General features: G+C 47.0%; 1 protein-coding gene across 13 annotated transcripts in view; it reads right to left on the bottom strand.

The window, feature by feature from the left end:
* The window catches only part of DCUN1D4 (defective in cullin neddylation 1 domain containing 4), an 81,248-nt gene that overhangs the window by 31,194 nt on the left and 25,966 nt on the right, over positions 1–24,088 (bottom strand). For 6 of the 13 annotated variants that reach the window (XM_084759732.1, XM_084759743.1, XM_084759737.1 and 3 more), the window contains 4 exons: positions 15,076–15,146; positions 14,866–14,905; positions 6,900–7,014; positions 3,122–3,213 (listed from right to left, as the gene is read on the bottom strand). In XM_084759732.1, the coding sequence (XP_084615858.1) occupies positions 3,122–3,213; positions 6,900–7,014; positions 14,866–14,905; positions 15,076–15,146 (318 nt within the window). The other 7 variants (XM_084759733.1, XM_084759740.1, XM_084759744.1 and 4 more) reach the window with 7 other exon arrangements.

Genomic DNA, 24,088 nt, shown 5'->3' with positions numbered 1-24,088 from the left:
AAAATAATAATAATAATAATAATAATAATAATAATAATAATAATAATAATGAGTGTCTGCCACCTTCCCTTCCCAGAAAGCTCGAGAGCTGGCCCTAATCATTCTTCCTACAACCTCAGCCTTAACCTGGTAGTCAACGAGTGAAGCCAAAATCGGGGAATCCCTTCAGAATCTCCTTTGGTGTCCAAAGCCAGCAAGCCAATGAGTCCAGCAGAATCTATCACCTTCCTGTATCTCTAGTTCATCAATAATGGTTATGGAACAAGTCACAGACTGTACACTGTGGCCGTGCTTGGGATGCTAAGGGGGACAGTGGCACCTCGGTCCCGCACCCTGCCCAAGAAGGAAAGCGTTAGAGCAGTGTCAATACAAGGTGATGACTAAGCATGATAAAAGCAGTGTTTGTTTTCCAAAGACGAACGTGAGCATAGCGGGAGCACCTCCTGCAAAGGCCTACATCACTTCCTGCTCAAGCTCAGTCTCTTCCTCACTATCTCTACAAAGAAAAGCATTTTCTATGTAATGCTGTCTTCTCTTTATTCACAAATGTTTTTGGGGGTTTTGTTGTTTTGTTTTGAGGAGCAGTAGAACTTGACTGTGGGTTCCGAGGAGCAGCACTAGGACTGCAGCCTCTGGAGAGGACACTAGAGATGCGCTCACAGGAACCAGCTACCCTAGGCTACCCCAAGCTACCCCAGGCTGTTTCTGGCTCACCTTCAATTCAGGTTCAAGGGCAGGGAGTGTGCATCTGTCCTCAGCCCAAACCCTCGCCTGCTCTCAGGCCATCCTCACGGAGCCTCACAGCCTTGACCTACAGATACATCCTACAGCGCCCACCAAAGTCCACCCTGGCGCCTCTCACAGCCTGTGACCAGCCTGCACTTCCAACAGTCAAAATGAATGCGGCGCCCGCTGGGGCTTCTGGTCACCCCCAATCTGAAGCCATGGCCCCTACTGATAGGGCACAAGAAGAAAAGGTAGAAGTGGGGAGAGAGCTATGGGACTAGGAACACGTGGATAAGCTCAGCCCTCCAACACACACACACACATTCTGCAGGGATAAATGGCTACAGCTACCCAGCAGGGACCCCAAAGTGTCACCTTCTGAAGCCAAAGAAAAGCAAGCAAGAAAGCAATTCCATCCTGACCTCTTTTCAAGAAAAGATTGCCCTGCTTTTAAAGAAAAGCATGCACACAAAAAAATCAAAATAGCTGTGTTACTACACTGGCCTTTGTTTAAAATTTCCATTTTGTAACATATTTTCATAGAAATAAAAGTGAATCAGTACAGGCATTCAAAATATTCTCCTAACACAGTAAGAATGTGGACGTCTCCATCCACACAGCCCTTTTCAGAGCCTGTAGAAACTGCCAACAATTTTACATCCAATTACACATGTCTTCAAAGATTCATGCTCCAATACCATGAAGTGTTTGTACCAGGGTCCATGTCCTGCACACAAGATCCAGCTGGGAATTTGCTAGACCTACAGAGGTGCTTCACACAGGCTCTACACTGAGTGAAAACTAGAGGAGCTGGGATTGTGTCCCTTCAACACACACACACACAGACACAAACACATACACACACACACAGACAGCCACGCAGACAGACACCGAGACACATGGACACACAGACACACAGACACACACACAGACAGACACAGACACACACACAGACAGACAGACAGACAGACACACACACACACAGACAGCCATGCACAGACAGACACAGAGACACAGAGACACACACAGACAGACAGACACACACACAGACAGCCATGCACAGACACACAGAGACACAGAGACACACACAGACAGACAGACACACACACAGACAGCCATGCACAGACACACAGACACACCGACACACAGACATACACACACACAGATAGCCACACACAGCCACAGAGACACACAGACACACACACACAGACACACACACACAGACACACACAGACAGGCACACAGACACACACACACACACACACACACACACACACACACACACACACACACACACACGATGCTCTTTTCTCAGTGCATACCTGATCACCTGGGTCAGTCTCTGTGGTGAAAGAGGCAAAAGGAGGAAAGGGAAAATATAACTTTTATACTCAATGTTCGACAAAACAAGTCATGCCCAACGTCCAGAGGACATACAGAAAAGGCTGTATTAGTTGTGGTAATTCAGGAGCCCCAATCCAATTTCACTGGTCAGCAAACAGTGGTATGAAGTAGAAAGAACAGTGACTGTCCGATGGGTAAACAGAGAAAGCACTGCCGCAGAGGGACGGCTGAGCCGGGCTCGAAGCAGCCTGGAGGCAGCGGGGATTTTTAATTGGCAGGCAGGGAAGGGATACAGGGAATGGCACACAGGAGCTGCTCTCTCTGTTCATTTCTAAGACAACCAGAGACACAAGACACTTGGTCTAGAACCAAGACTGATGACAGGAAAATGGGTGTGAAGATTGTTCCAACAGTCAAGATGAAAAAGCCTAAAACACGGTGAGGAGGACAGAAGGTCACAAAAACCTAAGGCTAGATGACATTCTTCCTCGCCCTGTCAGCACCAGGCAGGGACCACGGGCCCTGGCCACGGCTGTGCTGTCCAACCAGGCACAGCAAACTGCAAAAACGCAGCTCGACTCAAAGACATTTTAAAGGACAAAGCAAACATTTTCTGCTGGATGATCTTTCAAAATAGACACTGGATATAAGGAAACCCCGCTGCACGCAAAGCTTTTTTTAACTTCGATGCTTACACCAAGTAATTACCCGTTCCCAGAATTCTAACTAGGTTCCTTAGCACTCCGAAGGGTTACTCCCAAGTGCATTTCCACTTCCTGCCTAGAGTCCTGAATTCTTGGCCTTAGCTACTGCTATAAATAGGGTAGTTAGTGATCGGATCCAACTACACCCCTCTCTTCCTCTCTGTCCCCCCACCCCCACCCCAACGCACATATACAACACACACACACACACACACACACACACACACACACACACATACACACACACACACACTTTACAAAGTATATGTTCTGAAATTCTGTCATCTCCTCTAAGATGCTCCTTATTTCCCTGAGGATCGGTTCACAGGACACGGGCCATTTCCTACCTGCATATTCATAAAACCACTCCAGGCAGCGCTTACTGGAGAAGGCCTCTTCTTCAGTCTTTATTCTGGTTGATTCATATTTCCTGTACATGCTACAAATTGAAAAAGCAGTTTTATGTTATTTAAAGACACTAGGTCCGGGTAACAGGTAATTTTCACTTTGGCTGACATCAGACATCTGTTCAACCAGGGTTTAAGTATATTTTAAACGTTTTAATTTCTGCATTTTCAAGCATTAGCAGTTTCATAACTGGAGCTGAAATATACTCATGCCTTAATAAAGAATTAAACAGTAAGCATTTAATATGACTATCTTATCAACAATCAGTAAGAATTGAGTAGATTTTTTTCATAACTTTCCTTTGCCATCTAGAATTCACTACAGAAGATTCTAAGTGGAATATGGCAATAATAGTGACCCTTTAGAAACATTAATTATTCCTATCTCTCCACCACATTCTCCCGCTTTCTGTGTCATGAAAGGCAGGGTAAGCACAGGCACAGGCTAAGGAGGAATGTTAGTGGTCGTAAATGCCAGAGAACTCCGTGTAAATACAGAGAAACACGACTTGTGCCCAATCTCACGGAGCAGGGCCAATCCAGGGGAAGGCTGCAGGAGCCTCTGGTGGTTCCTGGCTTTGCATAAGTCTTGAGCCTCGGGAGCGGGAACAAGTCCCTGGCTCCCCTGCTCTGCTCTGCGGTAAGACTGCTAGGCGGACAGGGCAGAGCAGCCTCCTGCCACTCCGGAGTCCCTCACTTTGTAGCAGACCTGAGCAAAGCTCCCCACGTGGAGCAGAGAGGAGCAGGAGCTTCAAAATGTGAGTTAGATACAAAACGTGTACATATTTTAACCCATCACATATACCCAGACATATTAATATTTATGGACATAACTTGTATTATATAACAGTATACAGATCTTAGATAATTCTCATGAATTTATTCATGAACATTTATTTGTGACCTACACAAATAAACCTAGATTGATTTCCTGTGTAGACTCTGATAGAAATCCTGGTGTCTCCTAATCTCTATAGCATTATGCTGGAAGGTATGAAGTTACTGAAACTACAAATCCCAAGTTCCCTTTCTCCTACACAAGGTAGGTTTCCTAGCTAGAGATGCAGCAGACAGAAGGGGAGCGAGCATTCCTCGCTTAGCTCCACGCCTGCTATCTGTCAATAAACTTGTAGTTCAATGATACGGCAGCATAAGAAAGATAAGAATTCCCTAAAATTAAGACTCGCCCAAAACCATACAATGAAAAAATAATGCAGCCGCTAAAAGGAATAAAATCCTGGTGCACATATCATACAGATGAGCCTCAAAGACATTATGCTCATGCTAAGACATGAAACACAAGTCCACGTAGACAGGATGCTGTACAGCGAATCCATGCTGACATAGAGAAGAGCGCTGGCCTGGGGCTGTGGGGGACCTGGGGCTGTGGGGGACCTGGGATCTGGGGCTGTGGGGGACCTGGGATCTGGGGCTGTGGGGGACCTGGGGCTGTGGGGGACCTGGGCTGTGGGGGACCTGGGACCTGGGTTGTGGGGGACCTGGGCTGTGGGGGACCTGGGCTGTGGGGGACCTGGGCTGTGGGGGACCTGGGCTGTGGGGGACCTGGGGCTGTGGGGGACCTGGGACCTGGGTTGTGGGGGACCTGGGCTGTGGGGGACCTGGGGCTGTGGGGGACCTGGGACCTGGGTTGTGGGGGACCTGGGGCTGTGGGGGACCTGGGATCTGGGGCTGTGGGGGACCTGGGATCTGGGGCTGTGGGGGACCTGGGACCTGGGTTGTGGGGGACCTGGGGCTGTGGGGGACCTGGGGCTGTGGGGGACCTGGGACCTGGGCTGTGAGGGACCTGGGCTGTGGGGGACCTGGGGCTGTGGGGGACCTGGGGCTGTGGGGGACCTGGGCTGTGGGGGACCTGGGCTGTGGGGGACCTGGGGCTGTGAGGGACCTGGGTTGTGGGGACTGACTGGGACGGTGGAAATGTTCCAATGGTGGGTTGTAATGACAATTTATACAACTCAACTAACTTTAAAAAAGAAAACACATTATACACTTAAAAATGTATCACCTTTATGGTATATAAATAAAATCATTAAAAGCCCAAGAATCAAACTCAAAACCATCACCTGAACTGCCAGTTTTTAAGCTGGCTTTTTAACAGTACATTAATATCGTACCAAATTATACTGAAAAAAAAAATACAGCAGAGCCGTCTACACGGGGCGCCCTGACGCAGAGCGCTTAGCTGTGTGAGTGAAAGCCACCAGCAGAGACAGCTAGAAGTCAATCTTCTCGTGGATAACACTTTCTGCTGAGGTCCTAACTGCGGCGTTGTTTTCATTTTTGCTGTCTCTGCTCCTCCAACTGAGGTGCAACAAATGAAGCATTACAGCAAGAAAGGAACAAAAATCAGCTAACTCCCTCCATTCAAGGATGAAACTGAAGCCCACTGAGGAAATGGTGCAGAGTGGGAATGAGGGAAGACGGCAGGGGAGGGGCCAGGGGCGACGCATGACACGAAGCTTGTCACGTGATGAAAGGAACTGCTACAGATTAAGACCAGGGCAAAACAATAAAGATACCTGAGAAAAACTGACAACATGCTGTCCTTGGCATCAACGTAGTGAGCACGTGACCTGTCTGGGTGTGATTTAAGTACCCTTGCTTTTCAGTTCTCGTTAGCTCCCCAGCCCTGTGAGAAGAAACTTCAACTGGCTAATACTCCTCCTGGTAAGGACACTCAGAGCAGCTGCCTCGCTCTGGCCCTGTGGCTGCAGCTTGTGAGACCCCTCCCAAGGACAAACACCCACCCCTGACAGGCTTTGCCAGGCTCTGACCCTATGGCTGCAGCTCATGAGACCTCTCCCAAGGACAGACACCCACCCCTGACAGGCTTTGTCAGGCTCTGGCCCTGTGGCTTCAGCTTGTGAGACCCCTCCCAAGGACAGACACCCACTCCTGACAGGCTTTGACAGGCTCTGGCCCTGTGGCTTCAGCTTGTGAGACCTCTCCCAAGGACAGACACCCACCCCTGACAGGCTTTGCCAGGCTCTGGCCCTGTGGCTTCAGCTTGTGAGACCCCTCCCAAGGACAGACACCCACTCCTGACAGGCTTTGCCAGGCTCTGGCCCTGTGGCTTCAGCTTGTGAGACCCCCTCCCAAGGACAGACACCCACCCCTGACAGGCTTTGCCAGGCTCTGACCCTATGGCTGCAGCTTATGAGACCCCTCCCAAGGACAGACACCTACCCCTGACAGGCTTTGCCAGGCTCTGACCCTATGGCTGCAGCTTATGAGACCCCTCCCAAGGATAGACACCCACCCCTGACAGGCTTTACCAGGCTCTGGCCCTGTGGCTTCAGCTTGTAAGACCCCTCCCAAGGACAGACACCCACCCCTGACAGGCTTAGCCAGGCTCTGGCCCTGTGGCTTCAGCTTGTGAGACCTCTCCCAAGGACAGACACCCACCCCTGACAGGCTGTGCCAGGCATTTTTCAGTGGAAAGAAGCTGATGCTGCCACAGTTCCATAGGATCAACTGATTAGGTAAAATAATTTCTAATAACTCAATTGCTTATTTTCCTAAGTTCTGCGAACCAAGATATGAAATAAGCATCCCTAGATAATTACACTTCCTAGTGTCCCCCCCACAGAAACAAAGAGGCTTCCAGGTAGCACTTGCAGGCGACAACGGGCCTTGCTGCGGGAGGCAGACCGCAACGCCTCCACACGCACACTCTGGGTCAGCGGCCTTCGTCTCCTACCTGTCATGCCTGCTCTTCTTGGCAGATAAGTCATCTCCAGAGGCAGGCCTTCTCTTTTTCCTTGGTGGCATCACTTTACTAAAGCAGTCCGAAGAACTGCAAGACCGCAGGCTTCCTAGGGAACAAATTTGGACCACACAGAATTAGGGAATGGCATACAGTACTTCCAAACAGTGTCACCGCTAAATAACCAACCCCATGGCCTGCCTACCCGGTGAAGTGCTTAGATGTTATCAGTCAACACCACTACACAGGAAAATGTTATGGTCAAGAAACAAACCTTGCCATTACACAGGTCAATAGTCCCCACCCAACCCCCAAATCACAGTAGAAACGGAAGTGACTTGGCTGCAGAGATCTCTCTCACGGAAACCACCGAGGAGCTCTGCTTCTTATGTGTCAATACTCCTTCAAGACAAACTGCCTTGCCCTCAGACACACTTCATGGGGCGAAGGAGACCAAGCAGAAACAGGATATACACAAGCACGCCAGTTCCAGCACAGGCTTCAGGGGATCCTGGGGCGGGGTGGGGTGGGATGGGGGGGGCGTTGGGAGAGTGGCTAGAAACGTGACTTCAAAACAGAAGCCCCACAGTCACTGCTCCTTGTCTCTGCCACTTGAAAATGACTGCCTCCTTCAGACAGGGCTTGTGTGAGGAAGTGTAACCGTAACGCAGAAAAGGATATGAGAATCTGGCAATATTCAGTAACATCAGGCATACACATGCGCCTGCGGCCCTGTTTTTAACCCTTGCATAAACTCACTCCGTTGAGCTTCTAATGACAAGGACTTATGAAGAAAGAGGCACGGCTGTGAAGAAAAAGAAGCGAAGTTAAGTGGCAAAGCCAGGACTCAAATCTGGGCAGTCTTACTGCAGCCCATGCTAAACCATAAGTAGATGCTATTAAATATGCTCATTTGGGCATGAGTGCACCAGACATGCCGCTTAGTTCTCACAAGAACCCTGCACATGATAGGAATGGTAAATTCTCTACATACAGCTAGGGAAAACCACAGCTCAGGACTCGGTGGCTTTCCAAGGTCTCTATAATGACCACACACCATTCGTCCATCCCGCCTCCCTCGGCGTTTGGTTGAAGGCCATAGACAGCCATGCTGGGAGCACACTAGGCTATGGCAGTCCATATTCAACGGACACTCAGTTTTTCAGCTAACCCCGCAGTACAAGCAACTGCTAGCCTATTTTAGGCCTCTTAGTCATTGGTCATTTGAAGAGCTGGAAAGATGTTCTCTCTCGTTCACTCTCGCACAATTTTCATGAGTACAAAGATCCATTCAGCAAACATTTGATGACACACACTGTGTGTAGGTGTGTGCAGCCTGAAGGGAGGGGGACCTGAGAGGTGAGCAGCAAAGCCAGCTCTGTCACCACCAGCTGCAAGCTCTGTCACCCTAACCCTAGAGAGGTACAGCTATCCAACCCCGGGGCTGCAGAAGCTGGCAGAAAAGGAAGTTCACAACTTCTATGATGACAGAAGGCAGAGGAGAATCTCGGGTAGGGGGAATGGTGCCACGGCCACACGGAGGCCACTGTGTGAGGAGCGAAGGCCCGAGCTACATTTAGCAGTAAAGAGCTAGGATGATGGATAGGGGCCACATCACTGTCAGCTGGGAGGCGTAACAGGCAGGAGTGGTCAGCAACCAAAGCCACGGCCTCCTGCGAGCAATGAGGAGCTGGAACCAAATGCCTGGCCACTCTTAGGCTTCTTCCATTCTGCCACCCTTCAGGGTCTCCCAACTGGACTCATGCCCACAACGCACACTGGAAAGTCCTGGGCATCAGAGCCCGCTTGCTCCCTCAGCCCGGAACTGACATCCAGCAGGCTGAGGCAGATCACACCCAGCTACCCTACTGGGAGCCAAACTACTTCTGTCCGAGAGTGGAAGGTTCCTCAGAGAGACAAAGCTCTCTACCTCGCACAACAGCAGCTGAGAACAGGAAGAGAGCCAGGGAGGGTGGCACCTACCACCCTATACACTCTGTTCCCTTTCCCTACAGAAAAGTGTCCAGTCCTCAAGCCACGCCAGAGCGCATGCAAAGGTTCAAACACTGCAGTGCCCTAAGCTTCTTCAGACTCTCAGCCCTGAATGTGATGGTATCCTTGCCAACCGATGCCTTGGGTAAGGCCCGCAAAAGGAAAGTGTTGGCGCTACCCAATCAGAAAGCTGAAACAGTGTCCTGAAATGGATGGGGGTGTGCCTTCGCCCTGGATACAGACACAAGTGAGGGAAAGACACTCCCTCCCGAGAGATCTGGTCTAGCAGCAGCCTTTCCCTCCCGCAGTGTTTACAGAACACAGGAAAATGCACTTCTCCACAGCACTTGGAAATAATGTCTCTTCAATAAAACATAACTCACTGGCTTCTTGACAAACATCAGCAACATCTGCTTCCATGGATCCCGCTCACACATTTTTGCTAAGCATGCAACATCTTAACATCAACCAATTTCCTCACATCATAGTTTGGGTTCTGTTGCTGTGAAGAGACAGATGCCATGACCACGGCAGCTCTTTTAAAGGGAAGCATCTATCTGGGGCTGGCTTACAGTTTCAGAGGTTGAGTCCATTATCATCATGGTGGGAAGCACGGCGCCATGCAGGCAGTCATAGCGCTGGAGAAGGGGCTGAGAGCTCTGCATCCTGATCTGCAGGCAGCAGGAGGAGGCTGAGCCACACTGGGTGCAGCCAGAGCATAGGACCTCAAAGCCCCGCCCCACAGTGACACACTCTCTCCACGGCCACACTTCCTCCAACAAGGCTACACCTCCTAATAGTGCCACTCCCCATGGACCAAGCACTCAAACAAATGAGTCTGGGGCGGGGGTGAAGGGGGGGCAATTCTTATTTAAACTAACACACAGAGGGATGCTTTCTTCCAAGTTTCTTTCACAAATCGATTTTTCTCATGTCTGTGTAGACCTTGCTCATATCCTCAAGCTTAGCATTTTACTTTATTCAAAACTTTTATCTCCTAAGAGACCCAGCTATCTTTTAGTTCTTTCTGTTCTAAGCATCTGCACAAGCGAGTACCTGTTACTGGCAATTGTCCACAAACACGCTATGTCTACTAGTCTCTCTGATGACCACCGCTGCTCAAACACTCTGCGCCTGCATAGCTGGTTCACAGGACAGATGGGGGAAATGCAGATCCAGAGAGACTTTTCTAGGCTACAGGAAAAGCAATGTTTTGCATGTTTACTTAAGGGAACAGTTTACCAACAAAACCCAAGTCAACAGCAAACACAGGCTCCGCCACACATCTGCTTGCCACCTCCCCGAGATGACAACCAAGAGAAAGGACTCCAAGACTCTGTAAACTGCACACACAGGAGTGCACCTTGGGCAGGAGTGGGCAGCGCCCATTACCTCAGCCTACAGTCACAGCACGCAGGAGGCTGAGGGAGAAAGGCTGCAACTTCAACAGGGGCTACCCAAGAGGTCAAGGCCAATTTGAATTAAAGATGAAGATAGATATGCTCTCAAAACAACAAAAATACAGGGAAGGGGAAACATACATCTCTCTTTGTGGCTTCCTGGTTACTGGTTTATAGAGAGCAAATGTAATAACTTATAATAGAGAAAATTCACCTTATTGAGAGTTCTATAGACAATTAAGTACTTACTGAATAAACGTGTTCCTATAATGTGCATAAATCAAGTTGCTTAAAATCAGAACATTTCCAGATACCTCAAACACCTATGAGCAAATAATGCACCATCGACTCTGATTTAGCTCCCTTCATCAGCAAAACTGACTCCATGCTGACTGGCAGGTGCTTTTTAAAACAACTGGGGAGGTTTTTTACAATTAAAAACAACAACAACAAATCTAAATGAATATTGTATTCATTTTAATTTATTTATATCAATAAGTTTAGGCTTCAAAGCTTGAAAACATACTTTACCTCAATGCATATATTTGCAGAAAAAAATTGTAAGTAGGCAATACAAGTGTGAACTCCTATGAACCTACTTGCTACTTGCCCTTTTAGGTGGAGGGGATTTAAGGCCATGGCTTTAACACACTCACAGTCACAGAGTATTTCTTTTCCTTACAGCACGGACTCAGGACCTCATGCAAGCCAGGCAAATGCTCTACTTCTGACAAGCATCCCAGCCCTTGAGCTCCCTGAGACAGACTGTCCTTGAACTCCTGACTAGGTCAGGCTAACCTTGAACTCTCCCTCCACTCTCAGCCTCCAGGATGTTGGGACTACAGACACACGTTTCTTCTAACTGGTATAGCACTTAAATAATCGTTAGAGACGATAAAAAGAAAATGTAGTCACATCTAAAGGATGTGCCAGCAAGACAGCGCATCCACTGAAGAAGGCACTGTCATGAAAACCTGGCAGCCTGTTTGATTCCACATAAAGGAAGAAAGAACAAACCTATTCCAGAAAGTTCTCTGGCCTCTACACATGCACTACGGCATGTGTACCTATACACACATACACACATACACACATCACACAAACACACACACCCACACACATGCACAATTTAAAAACCCAATTCCATTTGAACATTTTACCTGAAAGTTCACAGATTTTTTTTTTTTGGTTCAATATTTCAAGAAAACAAATTTTTTATCTTTTTAATTAGGACAGTTAAGTTATTCTTTCTCCCCACATTCAACAGTTTAAAATACTGTTTTAAATTCCCTTTCTTTTATCTCTAAGTCACACAGACTCTAACATATACGATCATTCTTTGGACTTACTTTCTTCCCTCTGTTTTTACTCTGTTAGTTCATTTCTGTATTTTGGAGCTACTTTTCCTCACGCTCATCTCCCTATCTCCCCTGTGGAAGCTCAGGGGCACCAGGCAGCTTGTGGGATGCTCCACCTTGCGGCATGGCGTTGGCTCGTCCACACACATGCTTATGGATGGTGCTCAGCCTCCCACTGGGCCAGAGAGTCCAAGAAACACACTTGCTCACATCTCCAAGCCTCACTTGTTTTCCACTGTCTAACTTCTACAGTGTACACTGTAGAGCAGGAAACACAACAGATGCCACAGCCAGACGTGAAACTGTGGTGACAGACCAGCAAACAAGCCCTGGTCCAGGGAGATGGCCCCATGGGTAAAGTGCCTGCCCTACAAATAAGGACCTGAGTTTGGATGCCCAACACGCACATGAGAAGATGAGCCGGGTGGTGTGTACCTGTAACCTTGGCCCCGGGGGAGCAGACAAAGACAGGTAGATCTGGGTGCTTGTGGACCAACAAAGTCTAGGCAAAACCAGTGAGCAAGGTTCAGAGACATCAGTTTAAAAAATAGGGTGGAGAAGCAAGTGAAGACATCTCACTGTCAACCTCTGGCCCCTACGTGCTCACCCATACAGTACACCTGCATACATGTAGGCAGACATTGTACACCATATACACACACACACACACCATGAGCACACACACATCACTAGCACTAATCAACACTGTCCAAGCACTGTGGCATGTCTGTGACCAAACCTCAGACACAGCTATGACCAGAAAGCAGACCTGGCTCAGGACCAAATACATTTTCCTCTATCACCATCCTCACCTTAAACTTAGTTATCATAATGCCATTTTCTTGGCTTTCTTTTTCTTTTTCAAGACAGGGTTTCTCTGTAAAACAGCCCTGGCTACCCTAGACTGTATCTGTAGACCAGGCTAGCCTTGAACTCACAGAGATCCACCTGCCTCCGATGGGATAAAAGATGTGTACCACCACACCTGGCTTCATCTTGCCATTTTCAAGTTAAACATTCAGATATAAAATTACTATAGTAATAATTTTTCATGTAAATCCAAACTCCAAAATTAACTATATAATATTCATAAGCCAGAAATAAGAGGTGTTGTCACCATAGCTAAGATAATCTTAAGAGTCTTACTAATACAAAATCTTATTTTAAAAACTAAAATTACAGCAACTCTTCGAGTTTAAAAAAATATCTACACAATCACCGGCAGCTTCACATAGAAAACGGTGGTTTTCTCCTCGGTTACTAACTTGACCCTGGAAATTTTATTCCAGTATTATTGGAAACAGCAGAGTTAGGCTCAAGGCTACAAATGAGCATCAGACTGGAGAACGAGAGCTATAACCACCACCTGGACAACTAAGCAACAATTAAAAACAAGATAGCAAACCTTGTTTAGTGTGCTACTGAAAACGGACTGCTTGACTGACCCTCTCGACACACCCGACATAGTCTGTCCCCCTGTCTCATACTCCCATGAACGGAGGGTCCTGTCTGGTCTAACTGAGATCCAGAGAGAGGAAGCTGAGCAGAGCGCCAAGCTACTTGAGACGCCCCAGACCCCAGCAGAGAGCGCACAGCAGGTGCCACAGCCTGGATGCGGTCAGGACGGAAGAGCCAGGGCATTCCAACAGACTATTTCTTCACGTTCATCTTACGTTTAAACTTCAACTTACCCTGAATCAGTCTGGGAAGAGGATGAGGGAAAGAGCTACCATGTCAACAGTGAAAACGTAAATACCATGGGCGCTTCAAGAAACACAAACACGTATATGTGCACGGAAATACCTAGGAGGGAAAAACACCAGAGTCCTGGGACTGGGAGATGCCGAGGCCATCAAGTTTCGTGCCATTCACTCCCGTGTTCTGATTTCTTCAACAAGCTGTGGCCTGAATGTTCCTCTACACCTCATCTGCTGACTTCTAATCTCCAACGGGCTGGGATAGCGAGCTGGGGGCGGGGGTGGGTCTCAGGATGGACTAGGTCATGGAGTGAACCCTGGTGACTGAGATTAGGCCTTACAAAAGAATCCTGCAGAGTGCCCCCTCCAGGGTGACCCCCCCCCATACAGAACACAGGAAAAGGCCACCAGGGAGAACAGACCCTCACATGGCAATCTGCCACCTGCCTCCCCAGCCTCCAGAGCCGAGAGTCAGACATGACTATTTAAGTCACTCACTCTAGGGTGTTCTAACCCTAACCCTGAACCGACTAATGTGGAGTGTAGCAGTTTTCCTATCTTACAATACATTTTAATGATCTCCACTGCAAATTTTGACAGCACAGGTCAAATGTGCATTCCTGGACTTTATAATCACAAACAGCTTGGAGAAATGGTTCTCAGATGCCCTGGTCAGCGGCATCAAGAGCTGGATGCCAGTCAGATGGGCAAACACTGAGACCACACCCTAGAGTTACAGAAGAGAGTTGGAACACGGAAACCATAACGCTACTTAAAATCTTGGGGACCACTGGTGGAGAATACAACTTTTTGAGCCCTCAGGGTTGGGTCTCAAATCCTGGACAAAATTGAAGTGCCCATACAACATAGCAAAGCTGGTACTGGCCACCCGGTTCTCCCAGCACCCCTCAGTCCACACCTCACAGGGTCCTTCTGGCTGGCACTCCCGACCCCTACCCTAAACTCCTCCAGCCCAGGGACTGGGTTGAGCTGCTCTTTCCTTGGCTGCTTACTCACACGCGCAAGTGCATTCTCTCTCCTTGTCCCCCCCCCCCCCACACACACACACATCCCCTCAGCCACTTTGGCTACTATTCCTTTTTTGGCCTCTTGCCCTCTTATTTATTGTTACTGGGAGCAGTCATGTTTTCACTCACGCAAACACCTTTCTGACCCTCTCAAGCCACTACGCTGTGCAAATGAAGCACACCTTTTTGGGGTTGTGTCACTAGAGCCTTTCAGCACGAGCTGAGACCCTTCGGTGAGGAAAAAGACGGCTTCTGAAAATTACCGGAGAACCTTGAGGCCCTTTGAAGAGATCAGAGCTCAGCAAATAGACTCCCTGCTGGGAGGCAGCTGTACCCTGACTGCCTTTTCACTCCTGATCCTCAACGGAGTGACAACCTGTTAACTGAGCAGCGTGCTAGGACGGTAACTCATCCTTGGCCGCCACTTCCCTTGCACAATCACAACTCGGCATGTTTACTTAAGAGGCAACAGTGTTCACATTTACCTGTTTGGTGATCGTCTTGGCCAACGTCTTCTGTCAGATTCTGTAAGAAATACGATCATTAACACCAAGAAATTGCATGCCCTACGGTGAACACGAAAACTCTATTTTCATAAGCAAGTGATAAGCCACAGGGTAAATTCTTTTAGCAAATGCACTTGCACAAAAGGACTGCTTCAAAGCCGGCAACTGTATCTTTAAAGACTGACTTACTAGCTTGTTAAGGGTATGGTAGATCTTATGAATGTTTGCCAGTGTTGAGAGATGAGAGTTCAGCTGAAAGTCTTTAAAAGAAAAGGGAAAAAAAGAAATCAGTGTTAGCTGTTTCTCAGACAGCAAGAAATTTCAAAAGCTCAAAAGCAAACGTAAACAGTTTGTTTTAGTAGCTCGACTAACAGGATACTTACAAGAAAACTACAGCATGTAGCTGCTGACCCAGGCCCCAGGAATCAGTTCTGACAATAAAGTCAATTCTCTAGCCAAATGCTAAAAGTCATGGGAGTTCATGTCAACTCTAATGTAAAAGGAAAATACTGCAGGGGCTGTAAAATCCTGCCAGCAGCTAACCTGTATTTCCTAAGCGGATATAAATAATGTTAGAAACTCAACCAATCACAGACCTCAGATCTCAGAGGAAATAGGCTTGCTTTCCCGTCCTTCCCCAGCCAGAAAACGGCAGCTCGGCAGTCCACTGCTTGGCACTTTATAACCTTACAACATATTTCTTCTGTGGTTCACTATACAGAACTATCACAGGAGTCTACAACCATCCACCTCCCGCAGATAAAGAACAGTCTTCTCAACTGCTGGTCCTTCTTGGGGGTTGGTCTGGTTGCTGCCCAAATGAGCAGACTCACATACCCTAAAATGTCTGTAACCTTGCCTAAAGCCTTGTTCCTGCTTGACCAAGAAAAGCCAACACACCTGGGCAGGGCAAATGGGATGGACATAGCTAAGGTTCCTGGGATTTTGGGAGAGAAACCGGAAGAGATGAGGAGAAGCTGGAGGAGGAGGAGGAGCAGGAGGAAGAAGCACACAGCCGGCGTGGATGGCAGACTAGGCCCAGATGAAGAGCATTAGCAAGTAATTGGGATTACGGATGGGAGGTAGCTTGAAAGAAATTATAGGAGCAGATGGCATGGGATTGGGGCAGGGTATGGGGTACCTGCCCTGATATGGGAGGTAGTTTAGGGGATTAATAGCTGCCCTGCCCCAGGTTAACCAAGGCTATTTTAGAATATAAAGGTGTCTGTTTAGTTGATTGATAGCAGGTTAGAAAATACCACCGTAATAGTAATTATAGGGCTAATAATAAACATCTGTTTAGATCCTGCCTCTAAATTAACCACAGCAGGTCCCAAAGCGCAGGGTAGTATGCATGACCCGCAGGCCCTGCAACATTGGAGAGCGCCAGGGATGCAAACCCCACACTCCTGAGGAAGCAGCCCCAGCGCAGAAGCATCCTCTAAGCACTTCAGAACTGTGCCCTAAGTCAGGCACGAGACCCCCACAGGCTTCCATAAAGCATGCTCACATACACATACTCAGGCTACACAAAGGCACAGAGAGGTTATTAACTTTCATATTTGGAAAAGCATCAGTATGTATTTTTATAAATACCAGAATCTGCATTAATTCCACTTCTTTCCTACCACAGTGTTAGACTGAACATGGTCTAGAAAAGACACTCTCAGGTCACAATGTTCTAGGAGGAAGAAGCAAGTCATTTCACTGTTGGGTCACTGCTTTCTAGGAGAAGGCAGGAAGTCACTTCACTGTCAGATACAGCATTCTAAAAAAGGCAGGAAGTCACTTCACCGTTAGGTCACAGCATTCTAGGAGAAGGAAGCAAGTCACTTCTCTGGACACACACCAGATGTAGAGAACACACCCAAGGGTCACTCGATCCTGTGAGCTGTCTCCTGGGCTGGACCCTCCAGGCTGTTGCTCTCAATCTGGGTCAAAACTCTCACATGCACTAGGAATCCAGTCATGGGCAACCTGGCAGGGCTGGGAGCGAGAGGCAGGCAACAAGATGTCCCTGACATTCATGGTGGGCACAGGAACAGGCGACACATGTGTACTCATGTTTTACCTTAGCAGTCACTGCCACACAGAACCAGTGCTGGCTGAGTGACAGCCAGAGCAGTCCCTCAGCCTCTACACCAGCCTTACAGACAGATTCATAGCCAGGTGTCTAAATCCTGCCCCTAAAACCCCAGCACATTGCGGGGAGGAGGACAGAGCAGGCAGGAGCATAGCATGTTCAAGACCCACTCCTGCAAACACACACACAAACAAGAGCTAAGGCCCCTGCTAATTGTTTCTGTCTGAATAATCTAGCCATGCCTAAGGTAAATGGCACAGGATCTATCCAGATGACCCCTTAAGCACACTGCACAGGAATAGTTCAGAAAAGCACACAGGTCAGAGTGGTGCCTATGTGCACGTGTGTGCACACTATACATACCTCCTCATGGTTATATTTAATTTAAAAAAAAATGGATTAGGATCTCCAAGCAAGAAACAATGGTGCTCACTTGGTCTGTAAGAGGCTGTGAGAAGCTGAAATACACACACACACCCCATACCCTTCTGCAGCTGCTACCAAAGCCCAGCCATCTTAGTATTGTTTGGAAACAAGAAAACAGGCCAATACATTATCACTTCGCTCCCCACCCCCATCCTAAACCAAAGCTGAGACAATGGACTGCCTTGCCACTGAGGACAGCAGAAGGAAGGCAGAAAGGACGTGTCAAAGGCTAGCATACATGTAGCACGCATCCCTGTGGCCACCATGTGTCACTTCACTAGCTGCGGTTTAGACTGTGCCAGACTTTGCACATGAGTGCCAAAACAAACTGAGGCTGTCAAGTCTCCCTCTCCTTGCAGGAAAGATGGAGCCACACAAGACAGGAAACACGCTCTCCTCACCCTGAGTCCCCAGACCCTGTCCTGGAATCCGAGTGTCTCTCATACTGGTCCCACTTTGCACGGGTCTTCTGCCAGATACACTCAACCCAGTCCACGTGCCGGAAGTACCACCACGCTTTGCACTCTGAATCTGGTTGGGGTCTAGAAGTTGATCCAAATCTCCAGCCCACCAGTTTAGTTCATTTAACCCAATTTTCAACTTCATCTATAAGATAAGAAATGTTTCCGTGTGTAAGTGCTGTAAGGATGAAGCTATGCAACTGGCTGCCTACCACAACGGCCTCATGTGTGAGGCCCCAGTCATGGAGCCTAGAATACAGAACGTGCTCAATAAACCATCAGCTCCACACCAAGCAACCAGAGAACACAGTCTCTATTTTTGTAGGTCTAACCATAGCCCTGTATCCAAGACCCCCAGAGTTAGCATGCCTCTGCGACTGAGGCGAGTGGCCTGGTAACATCTCCACAACCTATGTCAGCGTTGCTGAGCATGAAGGCGTACATATATAGGCACACATTGATGGTGGTGGAGAATCTCCACACACTGGGAAAGACACAGGAAGCTTACAGTCACATTCCGTATATGGAATTGCACTTCATTAAAGGCAACGCAGTTCACGTCACAAGTCACATACTATGTCAGTTACCCATTTCCATACCCAGTTCCTACCACAGCCACCAGGTTGTCATTGCACTCAAAAGACTAAAAGGAAAAGCAGACGAAACCAATAACATGAACGGTCCTTTAGTCTCACAGTTTAAGAAGACAAGAACTTAGCAGGGAAAATAGCAATAAAAGATAACTTCACAAACGTTAACAGACATTGGATTTATGGTTCATCTGTTCCATGCTCAGGGCAAGTAATAGACCTTGAAATCTAAAATAGATTTCACATCCTTAAGGCAGAGATGTCAGGGTAAAGATCAAACGCTTTACAGAGAATACATCCAGGAAAGCACTAACTGATTCATAAAAATCTCCCGCTCGGTCTTTCAATTCCAAAGGATGCCAAGGTTAAGTCAACTGCACTCCATGACGCAGAGGCTTCCCACAGCGAGCAGTGGTGGCGTGACACTGAGGGTGGCAGGCACCTCTCGAATCCACATTAAGAAAGCCATCAGCTCTGCAAAGCACAGCCTGCTTGGTAAAGAGCTCACCTAAATTACCTTCTGAGTGTTTCCAAAGCCACTACCAAATGCTGACTGGCTGTGAAAATGTTGTTTCATTTAATTACTATTTGCTGTGATCTGTGCAAGAAGAAAGGGGAGGACACAGGCCACTCTGCTACACCACTGCAGCCATCGAAGCCTACAACAATTAACAATCAACCAATATGGGGAATCAAACAATTTTGAGGGTGAGTTCAGACATGACTGTCAAACAACAATTTAAGTTCTAATAGTTTATATCTCTGTAGGGATCAGCAACAATTTAACTACACAATATGCAAAACCCTTCCTTTCTGCCATAATGCCAATTGTAAAATGTAAATGAGAGATCTCAATTATAATAGCATCAAAAAGCAATAATGCATACAGAAATGAACTTCAAAATGTGAGACAGAAATCAAGTTTGGTGAAAGACGTAATTGTAAAGATGGTGATTCTGGAAGGGAAGGACCAACATTATGAAGCCAACGGCTTCTCCCTTCAGTGAACTACAAATTAAAGACAATCAAATCCCTATTCTGCCTGCCCTGCAGTTTTTACACCCGCCCTGCCCCCACAGCCATCCCTACTCCTGGAAAAAATACAGGAGGGAAAATGAGAAAGGTTTAGAACCAATTCTGAGAAAAAAAGATGGCAGCCTTGTCAAGCAACTGCTGAAATGGACAAGGAAGGACTTTCTCCTCAGCTATCAACATGAAGCATGGAGCAGAGGCAGGAAATAATGGGGGGCGGGGGAGAGGGGACAGCACACTGCTCGTCTGGAGCTTTATGTACAACTACTTGGTCACTGTAGCTCAAGTGCAGATAACCAATACATAAACAAAGGAGTGGGCTGTTGGCTAGTAAAATGTCATTTGTAAAAACTAGGAGGTAGGTAGGATTTGGCCCCTAGGCCACTGTCGGCCAATGCCTCGTGGAAAGGTGCAAGAGTTACAGCAGTGGACTGTGCAGGACTTCAGCCAGGTCTCTGTATATAAATAGATGCAGATAATTAACATGCTAAAAGAGTCTTTCTTTTTGTTTTGTTTTGTTTGTTTGTTTGTTTGTTTTGCTTGTTTTAGACACGGTCTCTCTACACAATCCTGGCTAGCTGGGAGCTTACTGTGTAAACCAGACTTCTGCCTTGACCTCACAGAGATCCTCCTGCCTCTGTGTCACAAGTGTTGGGATTAGAAGTGTGTGCCTCTATGTCCCGCTAAAATAAAAGAGCATTTCTAATCAATAGAAAGAGGTTGAATTACAGGAGGAACAAAGAACAATCAGAGAACATCTGGCACAAACTAAAATTCACTCCCACCCAGCGATGGTGGCAGGGGAAGGTGTTCAAGGCGAAGGCAAGCAGTTTATCACGGGCCCAGTGCCCTGCCCTGTCTTACCTGCATCGCAGCAACTCATGCTCTCTGCGTCTCCTGATGCTCTATGAGCACGCCACACATGTACACCTCAGGGCCTCTGCACGTGCTGTCCTGCTTTCAGTTAACTTCCCATTAAGAACATGGCTTGTTCTCCTTCCTAATTGTACCATTTAAATAACCTTCTGCACAGAATATTGGTCGGCTGTCTTCTGCACTCTCTGCCACATTGCATGCTCTGCTTTTTTCTCTGCTGCGTTTGTTCCGCACCCCGTGTGCTTATAAACTGTCTCACGACTCTACAGAGGCCAGGACCTTGTCCACCACTGTCTTCCCAATGTTAAGAATACTACCTGCCCATATAAAGTCCTCAACAACGACTCAAAACAGCGAATGAATGAGGCTACGGAGCTGAAAAAAACCTTAGTGTATGGTCAGGTGTTTCAAGTCATCTTCAAATGTGGCGAGTGATGAGCTTGTGAATGCTGCTTGAGTTTAGACTGAACATCCTAAGACTATGCCATCCCTACTCTCCTGCCAGAGGACAGGCAAATGCAGCAGGCAGCAATGACACGCTCAGCACTAACTCCACCCAGTGGCAGCTTACCTGCCACAACTTTATATGAAAGCAAACGTGAGCACAGCCCGAAGCTGCACCCGGAGCCACGAGGCCCCCGGAGGCTGGCACATGCGCTCACTGTACTAAGCTTGCAGGCCAGCGGCTGCCGGGAGCTAGCTCCTTTCAGAGAACACAAATTCATGAGGCCAAAACAGTTTTTAGTGAGGAACTTAAGAAATGACCTGCACATAACTCTTGATTGGAATGCAGGGGGATGGGATTACACCGCAATAGCTTGCTCTGCGTCCCCTGCATTCACTTCCATTTAAGGGTCAGATGGTCGCGTTGGCCAACCTGGGAATAAGTCACACTTCCTAACCGCTAGCCCAAGGCTACATCCCCCACTCTACCACCCTATGAGACTAAGACCACAACCCAAATAAAATGTACTATTAAGTATACACATTAGGGTGTCTCTGTGCCGCTTTGGCCGTCCTGGACTCACTTTATAGACCAGGCTGGCCTCAAACTCACAGCGACCCACCTGCCGCTGCCTCCCCAGTGCTCAGCTGAAAGGCTGCACCCTCATGAGAAGCTAACCAAGGACATTTTTTTTAATGGGAGAAAATGGACCAAAGCAGTAAGAGAACAAAATAAAGAACGTGAAGCAGGGGAGGAATCCAAGTTATCCACTTGCAGACAAAAGACTTGACTGCTTAATTGACTGAGACAGATAGATAATTAGGTCATTGACTAAGTGATGCCAAAAATGGTCAGAACGCATAAATTCAGTAATGTCCCAGAATACGAAACAACATGCAAAGATCAATACCTTTGTTATGCACCAAGAACACAGCTGTGAGAGAGAAAGAAACCAACAGAGCAGTATCATCTATGATAGACACAAAACCCAAAGACCTGCAAGGAAATCAACCATCACTTACACTGAAAATGACGAAACTGGTGAAACTGGAGAAGCCATGGAACAGAAAAATGTCCCATGTTCATGGACTAGAGCACTGTGAAAATACCCATGCCCCCCACAGAGGTCTCAAGACACAAAGCAATCCCTATTAAAATACTGACATCCTTCACAGAAATAGAAGAAAAAACAATTTAAAACTCTGAGGAACTACAAAAGACTGAACAATGAAAAAAATCCTGAGCAAAAAGGGAAAAAAAGCTTGAGACTCTAATACTCGACTTTAAAACATACTACAAAGCCAGGAAATGGTGGCATACACCTTTAAACTCAGCACTTTGGATGCAGAGGTAGGTGGATCTGTGAGTTCAAGGCCAGTCTGATCTACAAATGAGTTCCAGGACACCCAGGGCTATACAGAGAAACGCTGTCTCAAAAACACAGAAACAAACAAACAAAAACAAACCCACAGTAAACAAAACAGCATAACACTGGCATTAAAAACAAGACACACAAGTCAATGAAACAGACTAAGAATCAAAAAATAAATCTACATACCTGCAGCAAGGATATACATTGGATAAAGCCTCATCACTAAAAAATATGGTGAAAATCAGATACCCAGTACAAAACACACACACACACACACACACACACACACACACACACACACACACACACACCCCAAACAAACAAACAAACAAACAAACTAACCATATTTTAAAGGAAAAAAATCAAGGCCTGTGCATGCCTTTGATCCCAGTACTCTGGAGGCTAAAGCAGGTGGATCTCTCTGAGTTGGAGTTCAGCATGGGCTATATACATTGTGAGTTCCAGGACTCCAGGGCTATATAGTGAGATCATGCCACGAAGGTGGTGGCGCACATCTTTAATCCCAGCACTCAGGGAGGCAGAGGCAAGAGGATCTCTGTGAGTTTGAGGCCAGTCTCGTCTTCAAAGTGAGTCCAGGACAGCCAAGGTCACACAGAGAAACCCGTCTCAAAAAAACAAGAAAGACAAAAATAAGTAAACAAAAAATTATAATTAATCTAATTAAAAATCAATTCAAAATAGGTCAAAGACTTAAACATAGATCTGAAACTATGCAACTACTGTGAACACATAGGGAGAGTATTTCAGGGCACAGATCTGGGTAAAGATTTTTTTTTATATGGCCTGCCATAAATAAGTAGCAAAAAAAAAAATGTTTTTTGACAAATGTCAGTGAAAATCAATGAGAAGAGACAGCCACAGATCAGAAGGGAGTACCTGCAAGCCTCTTTATCTGCCTGGGAGTTTATCACACCTGAAAGGTCTTAAACACAACAGCAAAAACGAAACAAATAAGAAAAATCGTATTTAAAAATGGACAAACAACTTGCACTGGCTCAAGAGATTTCTTAAGAGATTAAGACAAATGAGTAACACGTGCCTGGGAAAAAAGTCAGCATCAGTAAGCAGGGCAATGCCATGCAAAGTCGCAACGAAACAGTGTTAGCAAAAAGACAGAAAGGAACTCCTGTGCAGGCTGTTGAGAGGACTCATACATGAATCTGGGGGAATAAATTAGTACTTAATTACATTACTAGTTTAATTATTAGCCATTAACAAACTGTGGAACTCCTCAAAAGCTAAGAGATGAAACCCTTGTACGATGTGCCACCTCACTGCTGGGACTGAAATGAAGAGAGCACAGGAGGTCTCAGCCTATCTACCAGGACACTGCTACGACATGCATTCACTTCAGCATCCACCAACAGATGAATGCAGAAAACATGGAACATGTACACAGCAGAGCACCGTACTGCAGGCCCAGAACAGAATCCACCACCTGCAGGAACACAGAGGGAGCTAGAGGACATTTAAAGAGAAATAAGGCACAGAAGACAAATACTGCGTATTTTCACTTGGTATTGCTTGACTAGGGCTACACAGACACCATCAGCTTTTCCAGCCTTTGTGTAACATATCCCCTGCTAATGATGGTGGAGAGGCTTATGATGAGATGGCATGGCGTCCAGTAGAGAGGCCAGATTTAAAGCATTTTAAAGACTCTATTATGCAGTACGGAATGCATTCATCTTTCGCTAAACAAATGTTAAGTAACTGGGCTACAGGGCATGGACTTATTCCCCAAGATTGGAAGGGATTGGTGTCAGCTGTATTAGAAGCTGCTCAACAGTTACAGTGTTTGTGGTGGTGGAAAAACAAAGCCATGAAAATAGAACAACAAAATCTAACAAGGGGTATGTTGTTAAAGATCAACTGCTTGGTGAAGGCGTTATGCTG

The sequence above is a fragment of the Acomys minous genome, assembly GCF_964271855.1.
Source record: "Acomys minous genome assembly, chromosome: 15".
NCBI classification, from domain to species: domain Eukaryota; kingdom Metazoa; phylum Chordata; class Mammalia; order Rodentia; family Muridae; genus Acomys; species Acomys minous.
Note: the sequence above shows the minus strand (reverse complement) of the source record. Positions and strands in the feature narration are given on the sequence as shown.